At 42.2% G+C, this 18,763-nt stretch overlaps 1 protein-coding gene across 1 annotated transcript in view; it reads right to left on the bottom strand.

Annotated features, from left to right (window-relative positions):
- Positions 1–313: 313 nt before the first annotated feature.
- LOC132867886 (solute carrier family 22 member 13-like) overlaps positions 314–18,763 on the bottom strand; it is a 28,339-nt gene continuing 9,889 nt past the window's right edge. Inside the window, exons 5-10 of the mRNA XM_060900856.1 lie at positions 14,637–14,757; positions 14,462–14,556; positions 14,044–14,258; positions 1,318–1,426; positions 559–768; positions 314–395 (exon numbers count right to left, since the gene is read on the bottom strand). Coding sequence (XP_060756839.1) covers positions 314–395; positions 559–768; positions 1,318–1,426; positions 14,044–14,258; positions 14,462–14,556; positions 14,637–14,757 — 832 coding nt within the window. The remainder of the gene's footprint in view (positions 396–558; positions 769–1,317; positions 1,427–14,043; positions 14,259–14,461; positions 14,557–14,636; positions 14,758–18,763) is intronic.

Consider the following 18,763-nt stretch of genomic DNA (forward strand, 5'->3'; position numbering starts at 1 on the left):
CATATCAGTGGTGGCAATGAGCTTCTAGACTTCAGGGGCGTTTTATAGAAATACATATTTCAGGGGGTTTTTTTGGTTGTTTTTTTTGTTTGTTTGTTTATAAATGGCACATAATTTGTTTACAAGCTGTTCAGCAGAATGTCTAAATTGTCATCATTGTCACCGTCATCATCATCGCTGGATGTTTACAACAGGCATATGTTGGGCTTTTTGTACTATTCAATATTATGTGAAGAATGTTTACTAATACATTTAAGAGGACATGGCAAATAATTCTACACAGGTTTATGAAATTATTTCAACAAACACTGCTTTATAATTTCGTGCTCCTTGGTGATTCTTTCATCATTTCTTGCTGGTTAATTCCACTTTCAACACTTCCCTTCTTCAATATCCTACAAATAAACATATTAAAAAAATCAGATATATTAAATCTCAGAGGTGATTTTACATCTGGGTAATAACTCTTGGCTTTAAAGTTATTAAAATATACACATACATAAAAATTCAATGCAAAAACTCAATGAAAGTCAACGAATCAAGACTGTATCCACTCACATGTTCTTATCCATGAGAGCATCCATGTGATCCAGAAGCTCTGTGTTCAGGGTCTCGGGAAGCATAAAGCAAAGCACTCCAGCGAGAAAGGGCAAACTCCCAAAGATTACCATTGGAATGGCATGATGATAGACATCCAACAGACCAATGAGAGGAGCCAGAATCCCACCCAGACAGGCAAACATGGAGTTTAATCCTGCCCCATTCTGCCTGCAACAACAAGGTTAACAGGTCAACCAGGGCAAAAACAAGCTACATAAGGGGAAAAAAAGTGTGCTGCACAATGCAGATTCTCATCTCATTCTCATCATCTCTAGCCGCTGTATCCTGTTCTTCAGGGTCGCAGATAAGCTGGAGCCTATCCCAGCTGACTACGGGTGAAAAGCGGGGTACACCCTGGACAAGTTGCAAGGTCATCACAGGGCGAACACATAGACACAGACAACCATTCACACTCACATTCACACTTAGGGTCAATTTAGAGTCACCAGTTAGCCTAACCTGCATGTCTTTGGACTGTGGGGGAAACTGGAGCACCCGGAGGAAACCCACACGGACGCAGGGAGAACATGCAAACTCCACACAGAAAGGCCCTCGCTGGCCATGGGGCTTGAACCCGGACCTTCTTGCTGTGAGGCAACAGCGCTAACCACTACACCACCATGCCGCCCCAATGCAGATTCCTTCATGGAATTAAGTATTTTGTATACAAATACAGTATGCCATATTAAGCAGGAATGCAAGTTACTCATTCATTACCTCACGACAGTGGGGTACAGCTCAGTAGTGTACACATACACTATGGTAAAGGAAGCAGCAAGTGAGAATTTCCCCAACACTGCTATGACAGTCACCACTACGGGGTATTCTGGAAGAAAAGGTTAGAAGTTAGAGGCTTCAGCAAACAGTGTATCCATAACACAGAAAAGACTTTGGTATGTGCTTGAAAGTCAGTTACATAAAAGTTGTATGAATCCTTTGAGGGGAATTCATTTGAGTGAGTTTGTCATTCTTTTAAGAAATGGACAAGAGTGATAAGTTCATTTGAAATTCTGAGTTAGTACTGAAAACATGACATGCAAGTGTTATTGGGTAAGGCTAAGGTCACACGACAGCTTCCAATGGGTTTGCCAATACTTGGTGATGAAAAATTGGGACCATTGCCACCAATTGTGTAATGCACAGCAAATGTTCTCCAAGCTTTGCAAGTTGTTTTTTGGTGTGTCTCCACCTCATGAGTGGCCAAAAATGTCACGAAAAATTTCAATGCATGCACTGAAATTTGCTGGCATTGTTTTCGTCTGGAAACTACGTTGCAAATACTCACAGATGGGTTTGGGAATATTTCCCAAAGCTCGGGGAACCTTCTCAACCAAACACCTGATTTTCATTGATAACCCATGGCAAAGCACCGCAAGGTGTAGTGTGACCGGAGCCGCATAAAACATAAGAACCAATCAGATCTCAATATACAAAATTAATTAATTCGTCCTCAGTAGCCTCTTTATCCTGGTCAGGGTTGCGGTGGATCCAAAGCCAATCCCAGGAACACTATGTGCGAGGTAGGGATACACCCTGGATGGGATACCATGACACCGACAGAATTGTGGCAGCGGGGGCATGGCCAAGCGTCAGTTTGTGAGTGGAGGTCGGGGTCAGGGAAGGTGAGTGGCCAAGTCATTACACCTGTTCTCAATTTATATATATATATATATATATATATATATATATATATATATATATATAAATTGAGAACAGGTGTAATGACTTGTCAATTTATATATATATATATATATATATATATATATATATATATATATATATATATATATATATATATATATATATATATATAAATTGAGAACAGGTGTAATGACTTGGCCACTCACCTTCCCTGACCCCGACCTCCACTCACAAACTGACGCTTGGCCATGCCCCCGCTGCCACAATTCTGTCGGTGTCATGGTATCCCATCCAGGGTGTATCCCTACCTCGCACATAGTGTTCCTGGGATTGGCTTTGGATCCACCGCAACCCTGACCAGGATAAAGAGGCTACTGAGGACGAATTAATTAATTTATATATATATATATATATATATATATATATATATATATATATATATATATATATATATATAATGTGTGTGTTGCAGTGATGGTGGAGCATAAAATGAGGGGGAGAGCAGAGAAGAGGTCTCTCTCGACCAGAACACAGGTGTGTGCGCGCACGCGTGTGTGTGTGACTGTGTGTGAGCAGTGAGTGAGTGAAGCTGAAAAGCAGCAAAGTAAAGGAAAATAAAGTGTGTGAGAACTTCAGCTCCCACCTGCCGTGCTTCTGTACTCCACCCACATCAGGGACTTATTACAGTGGTGCTGAAACCTGGGACGTACAGAAGGGAACCACCGCATGGAGTCCTCCCCATTTAAGGAGCTCATCCATGCCCTCGCTACCACCCAGCAGAATCAGCATCAAGCGCTGATCGCCCTCCGGAACGAACAAGAGCAACACTTTGAAGCCTTGATGCTGGTCCAGCAGTAAGATCGCCAGCTGTTCTGGCATTTGCTTGCATCAGCAGGGGCTTCAACCGCCACCACAGCAGACCCTCCTCATGTCACTGTCGCAAAGATGAGCCCGCATGACGATCTAGAAGTCTTCATCGCTCTCTTTGAGCAAGCGGCCGAAACGTGGGGGTGGCCACTCAAACAGCGCACGGCGCGCCTCCTCCCGCTCCTGACTGGCAAGGTGCAGCTTGCAGTACAGCAGCTCCCTGTCAACAGCTGGCTCATGTACGCTGACCTTAAGAGAAACATCCTGCAGCGTGTCGGTCACTCCCTGGAATAACATCTCCAGTGCTTCTGGATGCTGACGTTGGAGGAGGTCAGCCAGCCGTTTGCATTCGGCCAACAAGTCTGGGACATCTGCCGGCGGAAGACAGCAACACCAACGGGATCATCCATCTGGTGGCACTGGAACAGTTCATCTCTCGACTTCCAGAAGGAATGGCGGAATGGGTCCAGTGTCATCACCCAGTGTCACTAGAACGATCCATTGAGTTGGCAGAGGACCATCTGGCAGTGGTTCCAACAGGAGGCAGACAAGACGCCTCTCCTCATTTCTTTTCTCTCTCTCTTTCCCCCCCCCCACCATGGAGGTGGGGGCTGGCTCCTCCCCAGCCAGCCCGCCGCACCAATGATGTCCTCCCTTCTCCCTCTTCCATGTCTGTGTCTTCTCCCCCTCAGGTGATTGACGCCCATAACACTGGTGCAGAGGGAAAGCCTGGGCCGATGTGCTGGCGCAGTGGGGAGCCGGAGCATCTCCAGAGTCAGGGCTCTCTGATGGAGGTGGGAGCTGTGATCTGGATCCCTGACACGCCAGAGACCGCCCCCAATCAGGCCAGAACATATCGCATGCCGGTAAGTATTCAAGGGGATACATATCACATGTTGGTGGATTCCGGTTGCAATCAGACATAAATTCACCAAAGCCTGGTGCAAGGTGAGGGACTGGGGGGAGCACAAGCGGTGAAGGTGTTGTGCATGCACGGTGATGTTCACCATTATTCTCTAGTGTCTGTCCATATTCTATTCCGGGACCAAAAGCATAGAATAAAGGCAGTGATTAATCCTCATCTCACCCACTCACTGATTTTGGGGACTGAATGGCCAGGGTTAAAGAACAGATGGAACACATTAAGAGGTGGGTCCTGCATTAGTATGTCACGAAAAGATCCCGGTGTGGCATTGACTGGGGAAACTGTCACAGAGCTGTCTACGTCTGCACCGCATCTGGGCGATACGAAGAGTGAGGAGCAGCTCGCCCCTCCTCCCTCTCTCAGGCCTTGAGGATATCCCATTAGAGCAGTTGCGAGATGAGACTCTCTGTCATGCTTTTGACCAAGTGAGAGTAATCGATGGTCAAACTCTCCAGCCAAGCGCGACAACGGTTTTCCCATATTTTGCTATTATTAAGGATAGGTTGTACTGAGTGATGCAGGACACTCAAACAGAACAGAACAGATAACCCAGTTGTTAATCCCAAAGAGCTGTAGGGAACTCATATTCCATGCGGCTCACTTTAATCCCATGGCCGGACACTTAGGGCAGGATAAAACACTAGCCTGAATAATGGTCGGATTCTATTGGCCAGGGATTCGCAGGAACATTCACTGGTGGTGTGCAGCATGCCACGAATGTCAATTAGTAAATCCCGCAGCCACTCCAAAAGTGCCTTTGCGCCCTCTCCCTCTAATCGAGACCCCTTTTGAGAGAATTGGTATGGATCTTGTAGGGCCATTAGATCGGTCAGCATGAGGATATCGCTTTATTTTAGTTCTGGTGGACTATGCAACGCGATATGCGGAAATGGTGCCTCTCCACAATACCTCAGCACACAGTATTGCGGAAGTGCTCTTCAATATTATGTCCTAGGTCGGGATTCCAGAAGAAATCCTGACAGACCAAGGCACTACATTTATGTCATGCACACTGCAAATTGTGTGGGTTACTGGGAATTAAGTCTATCCACACCAGTGTCTATCACCCACAACCGGATGGCTTCGTGGAACGGTTTAATCGGACACTCAAAAACTTAATTCAGAAAATTTGTAAGTGAGGATGCACTTAATTGGAATAAATGGCTCAAGCCCCTGTTATTTGCAGTACGAGAGTTCCCACAAGTCTCCACAGATTTTTCACCATTTGAGTTACTATATGGGCGTAAGCTGCGTGGCATTTTGGATGTGCTACAGTATGAGAAAATTGGGAGGAGGGACCTGCACCTAGCAAGAACAATTCAGTATGTTCTCGACCTGCGTGCAAAACTCCACACCCTCACGCATTTAACCCAGAAGATTTTATGGCAGGCACAAGAATGTCAAGTCCAGCTGTACGACAGAGGCATGCACCTTAGAGAGTTCACGCCGAGAGACAAGGTAATCGTATTATGGCCCACATCGAGCTCCAAATTAAATCACCAAGTGGCAAGGGCCCTTCGGGGTCACACAGCGAGTCAGGGACGTCGACTATGAGGTGAGGTGAACGGCTAGGGGCGGGGCACTGCAAATCTACCACCTCAACCTGTTAAAACATTGGAACAAGGGGGTCCGCATGGCATTGGCATCGGTAGTTCCAGAGGAGGCAAAGCTGGGGCCAGAGGTAAAAAAAAAAAGTAACATCTCAAACCACTCCAGTCCCTTGTGGAGACCACCTCTCACCAGCCCAACTCACGGAGGTGGCCAAGTTGCAGAAGGAATTTTCCGACATATTCTCGCCCCTTCCTGGTTGCACCCACCTCATAGAACACCACACATTGAGACGCTCCTGGGGGTGGTGGTGCGTAGCCGCCCTTACTGCTTTCCTGAACACACACACACACAAAAAAAAGGGGGGGATGAACTCAAGCCCATGTTCAAAATGGGAGTCCCACAGTGACTGGAGCAGCCTCATGGTCCTGGTTCCCAAGATCGATAGGTCAGTTTGGTTCTGTATGGACTGTAGAAAAGTCAACACGGTGTCTAAATTTGATGCATACCCAATGCCTCGCATTGATGAGTTGCTCGATTGGTTAGGCACTGCTCACTTTTATTCGACGCTGGATCTAACGAGGGGATATTGGCAGATTCCCTTGACTCCTCTATCCCGAGAGAAAACGGCCTTTTCCATACCGTTTGGGCAACACCAATTTGTCATGCTTCCTTTTGGGTTATTTGGGGCTCATGCTTCATTCCAGCAGCTCATGGACAAGATCCTTTGCCCTCATGCTGTTTTTGTGGCAGCGTACCTCAACGACAAAATTATTTATAGCAATGATTGGCAACGGCACCTAGAACATGTTAGGGCCATCCTAGAGTCGCTGAGGTTGCGCGGGAGCGAGGTTGCGCGGGAGCGAGGCTGCGCGAGAGCGGACCGAGAGGTTGCGCAAGAAGCGAGGCTGCGCGGGAGCGGGCCGAGAGGAAGCGCGGGAACGGGCCGCGTAACAACAACCAACGCAATGCCCCCGAAGAGAGCTCCTACGGTCGAGGAAATTGACTACATTAAAAAAATCCCTCGACTTTCTGGCTGAAGAAATCTCTGCTGTCAGGATGCAGCAGAAGACCATCTTGGACCTGGTGGAAGAAGTCAAAGCTCTGCGGCTGCAGAACACGGAGAAGGCGAAGAGGATCGCCTTTCTCGAGAACCGAGTGGAGGAGCTGGAGCAGTACGCCCGGATAAACAACATAATTGTGACCGGATTGCAGATTAAACCCCGGTCATATGCTGGAGCAGTGGCGAGAGGAGACGGAGAGGAGTAGAACGAGGAGGATGCTAACTCTGTGGACCAACAGGTGTTAGCATTCCTGCACTCCAAGGGGATTGAGGTAAAAAGTACTAACATTGAAGCATGTCACCCTCTCCCACGGAAAAGCAACACAGACAAACCGGCTGTAATAATAAGATTTGCCAACAGAAAGTATAAGATGCAAATGTTAAAGCAAGGGAGGAAACTGAAAGGCTCAGACGTTTTTTTAAATGAGCACTTAACAAAAAAAATGCAGACATTGCAAGAAAGGCGAGATTCATGAGGAAACGGGAAAATACAAAACACTTGGACACAAAACTGCAAGATATTTATAAAGCTGAAGGGATCTCCAGAAGAGGCCAAGATCCTGGTCATCCGAAATATTGGGGAACTGGACAAATTCTGAGGGAGCCAATCAAAGTAATTTACAATCATGACACAAGGATTGGACACTGGACACAAGAACTGGACACTTTCCTTTATACTGAACATAAAACACAAGATATGGAAAATAATATTGATCCGGAAAATAATCTTTTCAGCAACATCAATATCAGCTGCCGGTATTATACTGAAAATCAATACAATGCAACATTCAGAGAAGGAAATAAGATATCAATTATTCATTTCAATACCAGAAGTCTATATGCCAATTTCCATAAAATGAAGGAATATTTCAGTCAATTCAATACTCCACATTCAATATAATAGCCATATCAGAAACTTGGATCAATGATGAGATGGGCGTAGATTTTGAGCTGAACGGGTATGAATTTAATTATATCAACAGAAAGAACAAAAGAGGAGGGGGAGTGGCAATATATGTTGATAATAGTTTGGAATATAAAATTAATAATAAAATGATGGTAGCTGTTGATGATTGGATGGAGTGTATTACAGTTGAAATATGTTGTAAAAAAATGAAAAATATAACGGTGAGCTGTATATACAGATCTCCTGGATCAAGCATAGAAGTTTTTATAGATTGGATGGAAAGTATGTTTATAAAATCAACACAGAAGGTCATGTACATCTGTGGTGATTTTAACATCAACCTCTTAAATCATAAGAAACATAAAATGACAGAAGAGTTCATTAACTCAATGTTCAGTATGGGACTCATTCTCATCTCATTATCTCTAGCCGCTTTATCCTTCTACAGGGTCGCAGGCGAGCTGGAGCCTATCCCAGCTGACTACGGGCGAAAGGCAGGGTACACCCTGGACAAGTCGCCAGGTCATCACAGGGCTGACACATAGACACAGACAACCATTCACACTCACATTCACACCTACGGTCAATTTAGAGTCACCAGTTAACCTAACCTGCATGTCTTTGGACTGTGGGGGAAACCGGAGCACCCGGAGGAAACCCACGCGGACACGGGGAGAACATGCAAACTCCACACAGAAAGGCCCTCGCCGGCCCCGGGGCTCGAACCCAGGACCTTCTTGCTGTGAGGCGACAGCGCTAACCACTACACCACCGTGCCGCCCCCAGTATGGGACTGTATCCAACTATTACCAGACCAAGCAGGATTGCTTCTCACAGCACCACTATAATAGATAATATATTTACTAATATCCTGGAAAATAATACAGAGAGTGGACTACTATTAACAGACATCAGTGACCACCTACCTATTTTTAATGTATATTACTGTAATTATAGCAAGAAAAAGGATACTAAAAATTATAAATATATAAGAGTGAAAACTGAAGAAACCATGATTGCGCTAAAAAATGACTTAATGATACAGGACTGGAATGTAGTTTATAAAGAAAAAGATGTTGATAAATCATATGAAGAAATTTTAATAATATTCAATGAACTATATAATAAAAATTGTCCTATAAAGAAATACAGTAATATACATAAATATACAAATAGTCCGTGGGTCACCAAGGGGCTACAAAAAGCCTGCAAAAAGAAAAATATATTATACAGACAATTCTTAAAGCATCGAACTATAGAGGCAGAGGAAAAATATAAAAAATATAAAAATAAATTAACTAATATTATGAGGATATGTAAGAAAGACTATTATAATAAATTACTGGAGAAAAATAAAAACAATATTAAAGGTATATGGACTGTACTAAATGGTATGGTGGACGTGGTGAATGGTTTTAACCAATACTTTGTAAATGTGGGACCAAATTTAGCGGCAAAAATAAAGGAACCCGAGACAACACAATGTGGGAAAATAGAAGATATGGGGGATAGAAATCCAAGTACAATTTTTCTAACTGCAACTGATGAGGAAGAAATTATCCAAATTGTAAGAAAATGTAAAAAGAAAAACCTCTGCAGACTGGAATGATATAGACATGTTAACAGTAAAGACAGTTATTGAGGGAATTGTGAAACCACTCACCCACATCTGCAATTTATCTTTTCAATCAGGTACATTTCCAGACAAAATGAAAATTGCAAAAGTGATACCATTGTTTAAAACTGGAGATAGACACCATTTCACAAACTACAGGCCTGTTTCTTTACTTCTTTAATGTAGAATTGATAATAGACAATACTAAGATAGAAATGGTACAGGAAATTAAATTTCTTGGTGTGATTTTGGATCATAAAGTCTGCTGGAAACCTCATGTAGGATACATAAGAGCAAAACTGGCAAAGTGCTTGGCAATACTGTGGAAAACAAAACCTATTCTTGATTGTAAATATTTGCATACTCTATATTACTCATTATTTTTGCCATATCTGACTTACTGTGTCGAAGTCTGGGGAAACACCTACAAAACCACTCTGCAGCCGATATGTACAATACAGAAAAGAGCAATAAGGACAATAAATAAAACAGGATACAGAGATCACACAAACCCACTATTCATAAACTCTCACATGTTGAAATTTATGGATCTGGTCAAATTCAGAACAGCACAAATAATGTACAAAGCGAGAAATAATCTATTGCCAAAAAATATACAAGGAATGTTTAGTGAGAGAGAGGGGGGATATAATCTAAGGGGAGACCTAAATTTTAAAAAACCAAAGGTTTGAACAAATATGAAAAGCATGTGCGTATCGAGCTGTGGGGTGACTTTATGGAACAGACTGGAGACAGAAATAAAACAAAGTGCAAATATAAATCTGTTTAAAAAAAAGGTACAAAAAATTTTTTTAAACAAGTATATAGAAGACGAAGTATGTCAATGGAGAATGATGAGGGATAAATAGAATAGGGTTGATTGTTATATTAGAACTAACTCAGTATATGGTATATATGGTATATATTTATATATGGAGATAGTTTATATCTTCATATTTACAGGGATAGGTATCACACATCACATCACATTATCTCTAGCCGCTTTATCCTTCTACAGGGTCGCAGGCAAGCTGGAGCCTATCCCAGCTGACTACGGGTGAAAGGCGGGGTACACCCTGGACAAGTCGCCAGGTCATCACAGGGCTGACACATAGACACAGACAACCATTCACACTCACATTCACACCTACGGTCAATTTAGAGTCACCAGTTAACCTAACCTGCATGTCTTTGGACTGTGGGGGAAACCGGAGCACCCGGAGGAAACCCACGCGGACACGGGGAGAACATGCAAACTCCGCACAGAAAGGCCCTCGCCGGCCCCGGGGCTCGAACCCAGGACCTTCTTGCTGTGAGGCGACAGTGCTAACCACTACACCACCGTGCCGCCCAGGGATAGGTATGTAGTAGATATTTATTTTTGTAATTATATATTTATATAGATATTTATGAAGTGTATATATGGTATATAGTATATATATTTTTTTGTAATTATATTTTTATATGGATATTTATGCAGTGTATATGTGGTATATAGTATATATATATATTTTTTGTAATTATATATTTATATAGATATTTAGGAAGTGTATATGTGGTATATAGTATATATTTTTTTTGTAATTATATATTTATATAGATATTTATGAAGTGTATATGTGGTGTGTGTGTATATATATATATATATATATATATATATATATATATATATATATATATATATATATATATATATATTTGTAATTATATATTTACAACCCCGATTCCAAAAAAGTTGGGACAAAGTACAAATTGTAAATAAAAACGGAATGCAACAATTTACAAATCTCAAAAACTGATATTGTATTCACAATAGAACCTAGACAACATATTAAATGTCGAAAGTGAGACATTTTGAAATTTCATGACAGCAACACATCTCAAAAAAGTTGGGACAGGGGCAATAAGAAGCTGGAAAAGTTAAACGTACAAAAAAGGAACAGCTGGAGGACCAAATTGCAACTCATTAGGTCAATTGGCAATAGGTCATTAACATGACTGGGTATAAAAAGAGCATCTTGGAGTGGCAGCGGCTCTCAGAAGGAAAGATGGGAAGAGGATCACCAATCCCCCTAATTCTGCGCCGACAAATAGTGGAGCAATATCAGAAAGGAGTTTGACAGTGAAAAATTGCAAAGAGTTTGAACATATCATCATCTACAGTGCATAATATCATCAAAAGATTCAGAGAATCTGGAAGAATCTCTGTGCGTAAGGGTCAAGGCCAGAAAACCATACTGGGTGCCCGTGATCTTCGGGCCCTTAGACGGCACTGCATCACATACAGGCATGCTTCTGTATTGGAAATCACAAAATGGGCTCAGGAATATTTCCAGAGAACATTATCTGTGAACACAATTCACCGTGCCATCCGCCGTTGCCAGCTAAAACTCTATAGTTCAAAGAAGAAGCCGTATCTAAACATGATCCAGAAGCGCAGATGTCTTCTCTGGGCCAAGGCTCATTTAAAATGGACTGTGGCAAAGTGGAAAACTGTTCTGTGGTCAGACGAATCAAAATTTGAAGTTCTTTATGGAAATCAGGGACGCCATGTCATTTGGACTAAAGAGGAGAAGGATGGCCCAAGTTGTTATCAGAGCTCGGTTCAGAAGCCTGCATCTCTGATGGTATGGGGTTGCATCAGTGCGTGTGGCATGGGCAGGTAACACATCTGGAAATACATCATCAATCCTGAAAGGTATATCCAGGTTCTAGAGCAACATATGCTCCCATCCAGACGACGTCTCTTTCAGGGAAGACCTTGCATTTTCCAACAGGACAATGCCAAACCACATACTGCATCAATTACAGCATCATGGCTGCGTAGAAGAAGGGTCCGGGTACTGAACTGGCCAGCCTGCAGTCCAGATCTTTCACCCATAGAAAACATCTGGCGCATCATAAAACGGAAGATACGACAAAAAAGACCTAAGACAGTTGAGCAACTAGAATCCTACATTAGACAAGAATGGGTTAACATTCCTATCCCTAAACTTGAGCAACTTGTCTCCTCAGTCCCCAGACGTTTACCGACTGTTGTAAAGAGAAAAGGGGATGTCTCACAGTGATAAACATATCCTTGTCCCAACTTTTTTGAGATGTGTTGATGTCATGAAATTTAAAATCACCTAATTTTTCTCTTTAAATGATACATTTTCTCAGTTTAAACATTTGATATGTCATCTATGTTCTATTCTGAATAAAATATGGAATTTTGAAACTTCCACATCATTGCATTCCGGTTTTATTTACAATTTGTACTTTGTCCCAACTTTTTTGGAATCGGGGTTGTATATAGATATATATGAAGTGTATATATATATATATATATATATATATATATATATATATATATATATAGTGTATATATGGTATGTAGTATATATTTATTTTTTCAATTAAATATTTATATAGATATTTATGAAGTGTATATATATGGTATGTAGTATATATTTTTGTAATTATATATTTATATAGATATTCATGAAGTGTATATATGGTATATATTTTTATAGGTGTATTAATGTAGTTTGGATTTCGGGGTAGTTAAAAAGGGGTGGGAAATTAAAAAAGTATTGTACGTCTTCCCACTCCTTTTTCGAACAATGTGCGGTGTATTGTAATGTCTTAGCTCTTTATGTTATTTTATTTAGTTATTTTTTGTCACTTTCTCGTCTTTTTGTATGTACAAATAGTTACATACATTTTTTTTATACATGTTCGAAATAAAAATAAATTAAAAAAAAAAAATTTTAAAAAAATTCAGGTGTGCAGGTCTCACAGCTAGCCCAAAAAAGTGTGCAATTGGGCAGGTGGAATTACAGTATCTGGGTTTCCACTTGGGTCGTGGGCAGGTGTGTCCCCAAATTAACAAGACTGCAGTGATTGAGGCCTGCCCGAGGCCCAAGACCAAAAAGGGGATGAGACAGTTCCCGGGGCTGGCTGGCTACTATCGTAGGTTCATACCTAATGATTCAGACGTCATCAACCCGCTAACTGATCTCACTAATAAGGGAGCACCAGATCCAGTCCAGCGGACGGAGCAGTGCCAAGAGGCTTTCACTAAAATAAAAGCTGCACTGTGTGGGGGGCCACTTTTACACTCCCCGGACTTCTGTCTCCCCTTTATTTTACAGACGAACGCATCAGAAAGAGAGCTGAGGGCCGTTTTGTCCCAGAAGGTGGAGGGAGAAGAGCATCCCGTGCTGTACATCAGCCGCAAACTCTCGATGCATGAAAGGAAGTACAGCACCATCGAAAAGGAGTGTCTGGCCATCAAGTGGATGGTCCTCGCTCTCTGATACTACATGCTGGGGTGCCCTTTCACCCGCTGTTCAGACCATGCGCCCCTCCAGTGGCTCCACTGCATGAAGGATGCCAGAACGCCCTCCAGCTGTTTAAGTTCGAGGTGGTCCACAGGTCGGGGGCGCAGGTGGTGGTGTCGGACTTCCTGTCCCGTTGGTGGGGGAGTCCGCTGCAGGCTGGACAGCTCCCCGGCCTGAGTCGGGCGGTGGGGGCATGTGGCGGTGGAGTCAAGTGTCAGTTTGTGAATGGAGAGCGGGGTCAGGGAAGGTGAGTGACCAAGTCATTACACCTGTTGTCAATTAATGTGTGCGCGTTTGTTGCAGTGATGGTGGAACATAAAAGGAGGGGGAGAGCAGAGAAGAGCTCTCCCCCGACCAGAACACGTGTGTGCATGTGTGACTGTGTGTAAGCAGCGAGTGAGTGAAGCTGAAAAGCAGCAAAGTAAAGGAAAATAAAGTGTGTGAGAACTTCAGCTCCTGCCTGCCATGCTTCTGTACTCCACCCACATCAGGGACTTATTACAAGATTATTACCTCACCTTCGTCTAAAAAATGTTTTGTATGTTTGCACACCTGCTGGGATGGCAAGAATGACCAGACATGCAGTTCCCCCGAGGAGCAACACTGCACTTTGAGATTTCTTTCTGCCAAAGCGCTCAATAAGTGGGTAGCAGCTGAGTCGAGCAGGAATCTCTGCAATGCCGAAGATGAGCTGTGTCAGGTAGATGTTCACACCAAAGTTTCCCACGTTCAGACTGATCCCATAGTACACCAAGCAGATCACAAACCTGTCAAAGGGACAAGGCAGTTTGGGGAAAAAAACCAAAATGTCAGAATGGGATTAACGTGAAGATACACATCTGTATTGCACAATATTGTGCATTATTCAAAATATAATGGATGCTCAGAATATAGGTTTTTTGTCGTTTACCCTTTTTCATAAAACATATTTTGTTAAGTATTGCAAGTACTGGTACAAATTTGAACTTGCCAGATAAAGCACATAATCAACGTCCTCTTTCTCAGACTCGTCACTCGGAAAAGGTCCAGCATGCTGCCGGTTCTGACTGTGTTCTCTGCCTCCATCTGACGGACCAGACATTGACATTACAAATTCCATTAAAACAAATACAATTAAATATTTTGTTGAGACACACTTCAATTACCCTTTCAAGCAGAGAGTCTGAAACTATCCTGCCATTGACCCTGGCTGCATTCAGGATTATCTTTTTGGCTTCCTCCTGTCTGCCTTGAGTCAGGAGCCATCGAGCCGACTCTGGAAGGATCCTTAAAACAGAGAGCACTTACAAATATGGTATATATTATTCAAAGAGGTTTACTGATGAGGCAAACAACAATTGAACTATATACTTGAGCAGTTGCTGGATAAGGACTTTACAGGGGTTTCTGGTAGAACTGATGTTAAAAACCAGACCTTCTACAGAACCTTAACTACTGAGGCACCAGGTACCACTGGCTTCCAGATATATGGGTTTATAATCTGTTCCATACATGCCTTGTTAGCTAAAGGTCCATTCGATCGATCGATCGATCGATCGATCGATAGATAGGAAATTCGGACGGGTGGGTGGAGCACAGAAGGACGGCAGGCCAGAACTGAGTTCAAAAAAACCTCTTTATTGTCACTTTTCAGTGATTTTTACACTCTCCCAGCCACACACGCACGCTCAGCGTGCGGCACACACACAGGTCGTCTGGTTGGGGAGAGAGCTCTCTTCCTCGCCTCACTCTCTCCTTTTAATGAGGTATTTCACCCACGTGACCAAGTCACATGATTCAGCCATTTTGGACAGCACGCTTAAGTCCTTCAGTGCAAGGCACTATGAGATGGTGGAGACCTTTGCACATTTTAACAAGAAAGTAAGCTGTGATTCGTGTTAAATTGGATCTGTCTTTTATCACAAACACTGTACCCAGCCTTGGTATGGAGCCAAGGTAGTCGACAGAAGTCAACAGTTTGATGAAGGATGACCCCAGCAGTTTGAAACGGTACAAGGTAGGCTATGTTCACAACACTGTCTTGTTACTCGGGGGATCCGAGATCCCCTGAAACAGACATGAGATCCTTTGAAAACATGATTTGGGAAATGTTGGGGGGTCTCTAAAATATTGGCAAAATGATGTTTATTGACATAGCAATCGTGTGTAATGGGAAGCATTTGCATATCCGAAGTGTTGTGTTTACATGACAACGACTGCTGCTGCCAGGTTGGTTGTTGAGTAGCCTGACTGTTTTTTTTTTTTTCTTGCGTGTGGTATCATTGTTGACGCGAGGTTGTTTTTTGAACATGCCAATGCGGACACGATTTCCCCTGATGAGTTATGACTTCAGACGCGATGCATGTGTGGAGTCCACGTGATATGTGCATAAGATAGGCTTCTCATGTGTTTGGAGATCCGCGCTCTTTTTTTTTTCTCTTTCTTTCTTTCTTTCTTTCTTTCTTTCTTTTTACTTAATTTCCCTGTTTATTTCTGTGTCCCATTTCTTTCTAGCCTCTGTTATTGCGTTTTATGTCTGATGTCTGCTACATGCAACCCGAGACAAATTAACACTGCCTTGTTTCACTGCTCACATGGGTTAATAAACACTGACCCATTTACTTTTTGCTATATATTTTATCAAAATTGCGTTAACTGATAAACTAACCTGAAATGAAATGATCACTGCAAAGTCTGGAGTACTCTGTTGGCTCCCAATCCTGTCTTTTCACAGCTGTAATCCCTCTTGTCTGGGTCAGTAGTAAACCGGGAGTGATGTGTCGGTCGCGAACGATCCGGTTCAAAGAGCCGGCTCTTTGAAGTGAACGACGGGAGCCGGCTCTTCGGTGGGAGCCGAGTTGGGGAGCCGAATTATTTTTTTGTCCTTAGGTGCCTCAGAGAGAGAGACTTTCACAAAAAAAGTTGCTGTCCGATTGCGTCTTTGTGTTGTCTATTACCATTCAAAGGAAAAAAAGTAGCATGGTGTACGCCTACTTTTTTTGGTTGGGGGGGTTGATGTCATTCACAGCTGCGAAAATACGAAAATTGGTGTAATGCTTAAAGCTGTGGAGAGCAGGGGAGAGGAGTCTGTGAGGCACCTGAGGAGGGGAAAATCAGCTGTGTATTTTATATTGGTAATATAACACAGTTTTGCATTATGTTTGTGAGAAAATAATTTATTAATTGGTAAGTTTTATTTCTATAGCTAGAACATTGTTACACTGCTATACTTTACAAAGCTTTACAATGGCTACAAAAACTAAAAAATAAAATGGAAAACATCCTATTGATAAAATATAAATAATGTAATTAATTAACTAGTTAATTGCAGCAATTAAATCAAAAATAAAATCTCAGGAGCCGTTTGGGAGCCGAAAGAGCCGGCTCCTTATAGTAAGAAGAGGCAAAAGAGCCGGCTCCCGAAAAAGAGCCGAAATTCCCATCACTAGAAACCGGTAAAAGGAGCGTCCTGCACGCTGCCCCTGTCTGTTGTGGCAGCCCACAGCACAACAAGCAAACACCATGGTTATTTATAGAGTGCTTACTGACAAATTAATCTATTCTAGGTGCCTGTAACACATTTTTTTTTCAAGCCGGTTCTCCCTCTCTGTCTGCAGCGTTAGTATGTAGCTTGACATTCAAAACGGCGGACACCGGGGCGTCACGTGACCCTGTGACGTCAGGTGAAATACCTCAATAGGGCGCGGTCACTGGGGAAGACACACAAACGCACATTAACTGACATGAGGTGTAGTGATTCTGCCACTTACCTTCCCTGACTCTGCCCTCCGGTCACAGACCGACACTTGACCACGCCCCTGCTGCCACATTATTTATATATATATATATATATATATATATATATATATATATATATATATATATATATATATATTTTTTTTTTTTTTTTAAGGGCTGTCCGAGATGCAGAAGCAAGAGCCTTGATATTATAGATAGTATCTTAACCATGTGCAGCACAGTGGTTAACACTATCACCTCACAGCAAGAAGGCTCCGGGTTCGAACCTCATAGCCAACAGGGGCCTTTCTGTGTGGCGTTTGCATGATCTCCCCATGTTTGTGTGGGTTTCCTCCCACAGTCCAAAGACATGTCGATTAGGTTAACTACTCTAAATTGTCCATAGGTGTGAATGGTTGTTTGTCTGGCAAAGCCACAGCAGACCTAGCAAGTCGGTAGTGGATGAAGCATGCTCAACACTGCAAAAAATAAAAATCTTAGGAAGTTTATTTGTCTATTTTCAAGTCAATACATCTAGCCACCCTTATTATAAGACATAATTGCCCAATAAGCAAAACCTCATTTAGCTAGAAAGGCTAGTTTTTAGACAGTCCATCTTGAAAATCTTGTATAGACAAAATGTCTTGAAAAAGTCTTATTTGGAGCACCTTTGAAAATAAAACAAGGTTTTTTTAAAACAAGTAAGTACATTTTGGACATTTGTCAAATGCGGTTCATCTTGTTTCAAGAAAAAAAAAGTATGCTTGTTTTGGGAATAAATGAACTTTACTGAAATCTTTGAATCTTTCATTACAATTCAACTCCACCTTACATATCCCAAGTTTACTGCGACTGTTTTCTCAGTCATTCAGAGTGAGCTCCTTCTAGATGCTGTACAGACTCTAGACCAGACAAGTGCCTTCAAAAAGGCTATGAGTGAGTGGAGGGCGTTTTAGTGAGGTCTTTTTGGAATGTTGTGAGTCAAGTTCAGTGGGGGTTTTTTTTGTTTGTTTTTTTGTTTGTTTGTTTGTTTGTTTGTTTGTTTGGTTAGTTGGTTGTTGTTGTTTTTTTTTGTGCCTGATCTTGTAAACCCCTCGTACACATGAATAGTCAGTGCCCCCAAAATGCACTGTTGCTTTGGCGTTGTGTAAGCACTGTAAGTCAAAATGCGTAGACTTTTTTTTTTTTGTGTGCCTGATCTTGTAAACCCCTCGTACACTGCACTGTTGCTTTGGCATTGTGTAAGCACTGTAAGTCAAAATGCGTAGACTTTTTTTTTTAAATTAATTTATTTTTTTTCTGGTGCCTGAGGTCCTGGGGAAGTGGAATCTTAAGAGATGTTTTAATGTTTGAATGTTGAAATGGGAAAAAAAAATAAACTTGTTGCAATGCTACACGTGTCGTCAACTTGATTCAAGATAGTCTCTGGTCTCATATCTAGAGTATTTTACTAATTACAGGTCACAAAAGGAGAATCTTAAGCTACCAGTGCTTAGTTCTAGAATTTAACAATCCTAATATTAGTATATTTATCTTAAATTGAGTTTTTACTCTT

The sequence above is a fragment of the Neoarius graeffei genome, chromosome 19 (genome assembly GCF_027579695.1).
Source record: "Neoarius graeffei isolate fNeoGra1 chromosome 19, fNeoGra1.pri, whole genome shotgun sequence".
Classification (NCBI taxonomy): domain Eukaryota; kingdom Metazoa; phylum Chordata; class Actinopteri; order Siluriformes; family Ariidae; genus Neoarius; species Neoarius graeffei.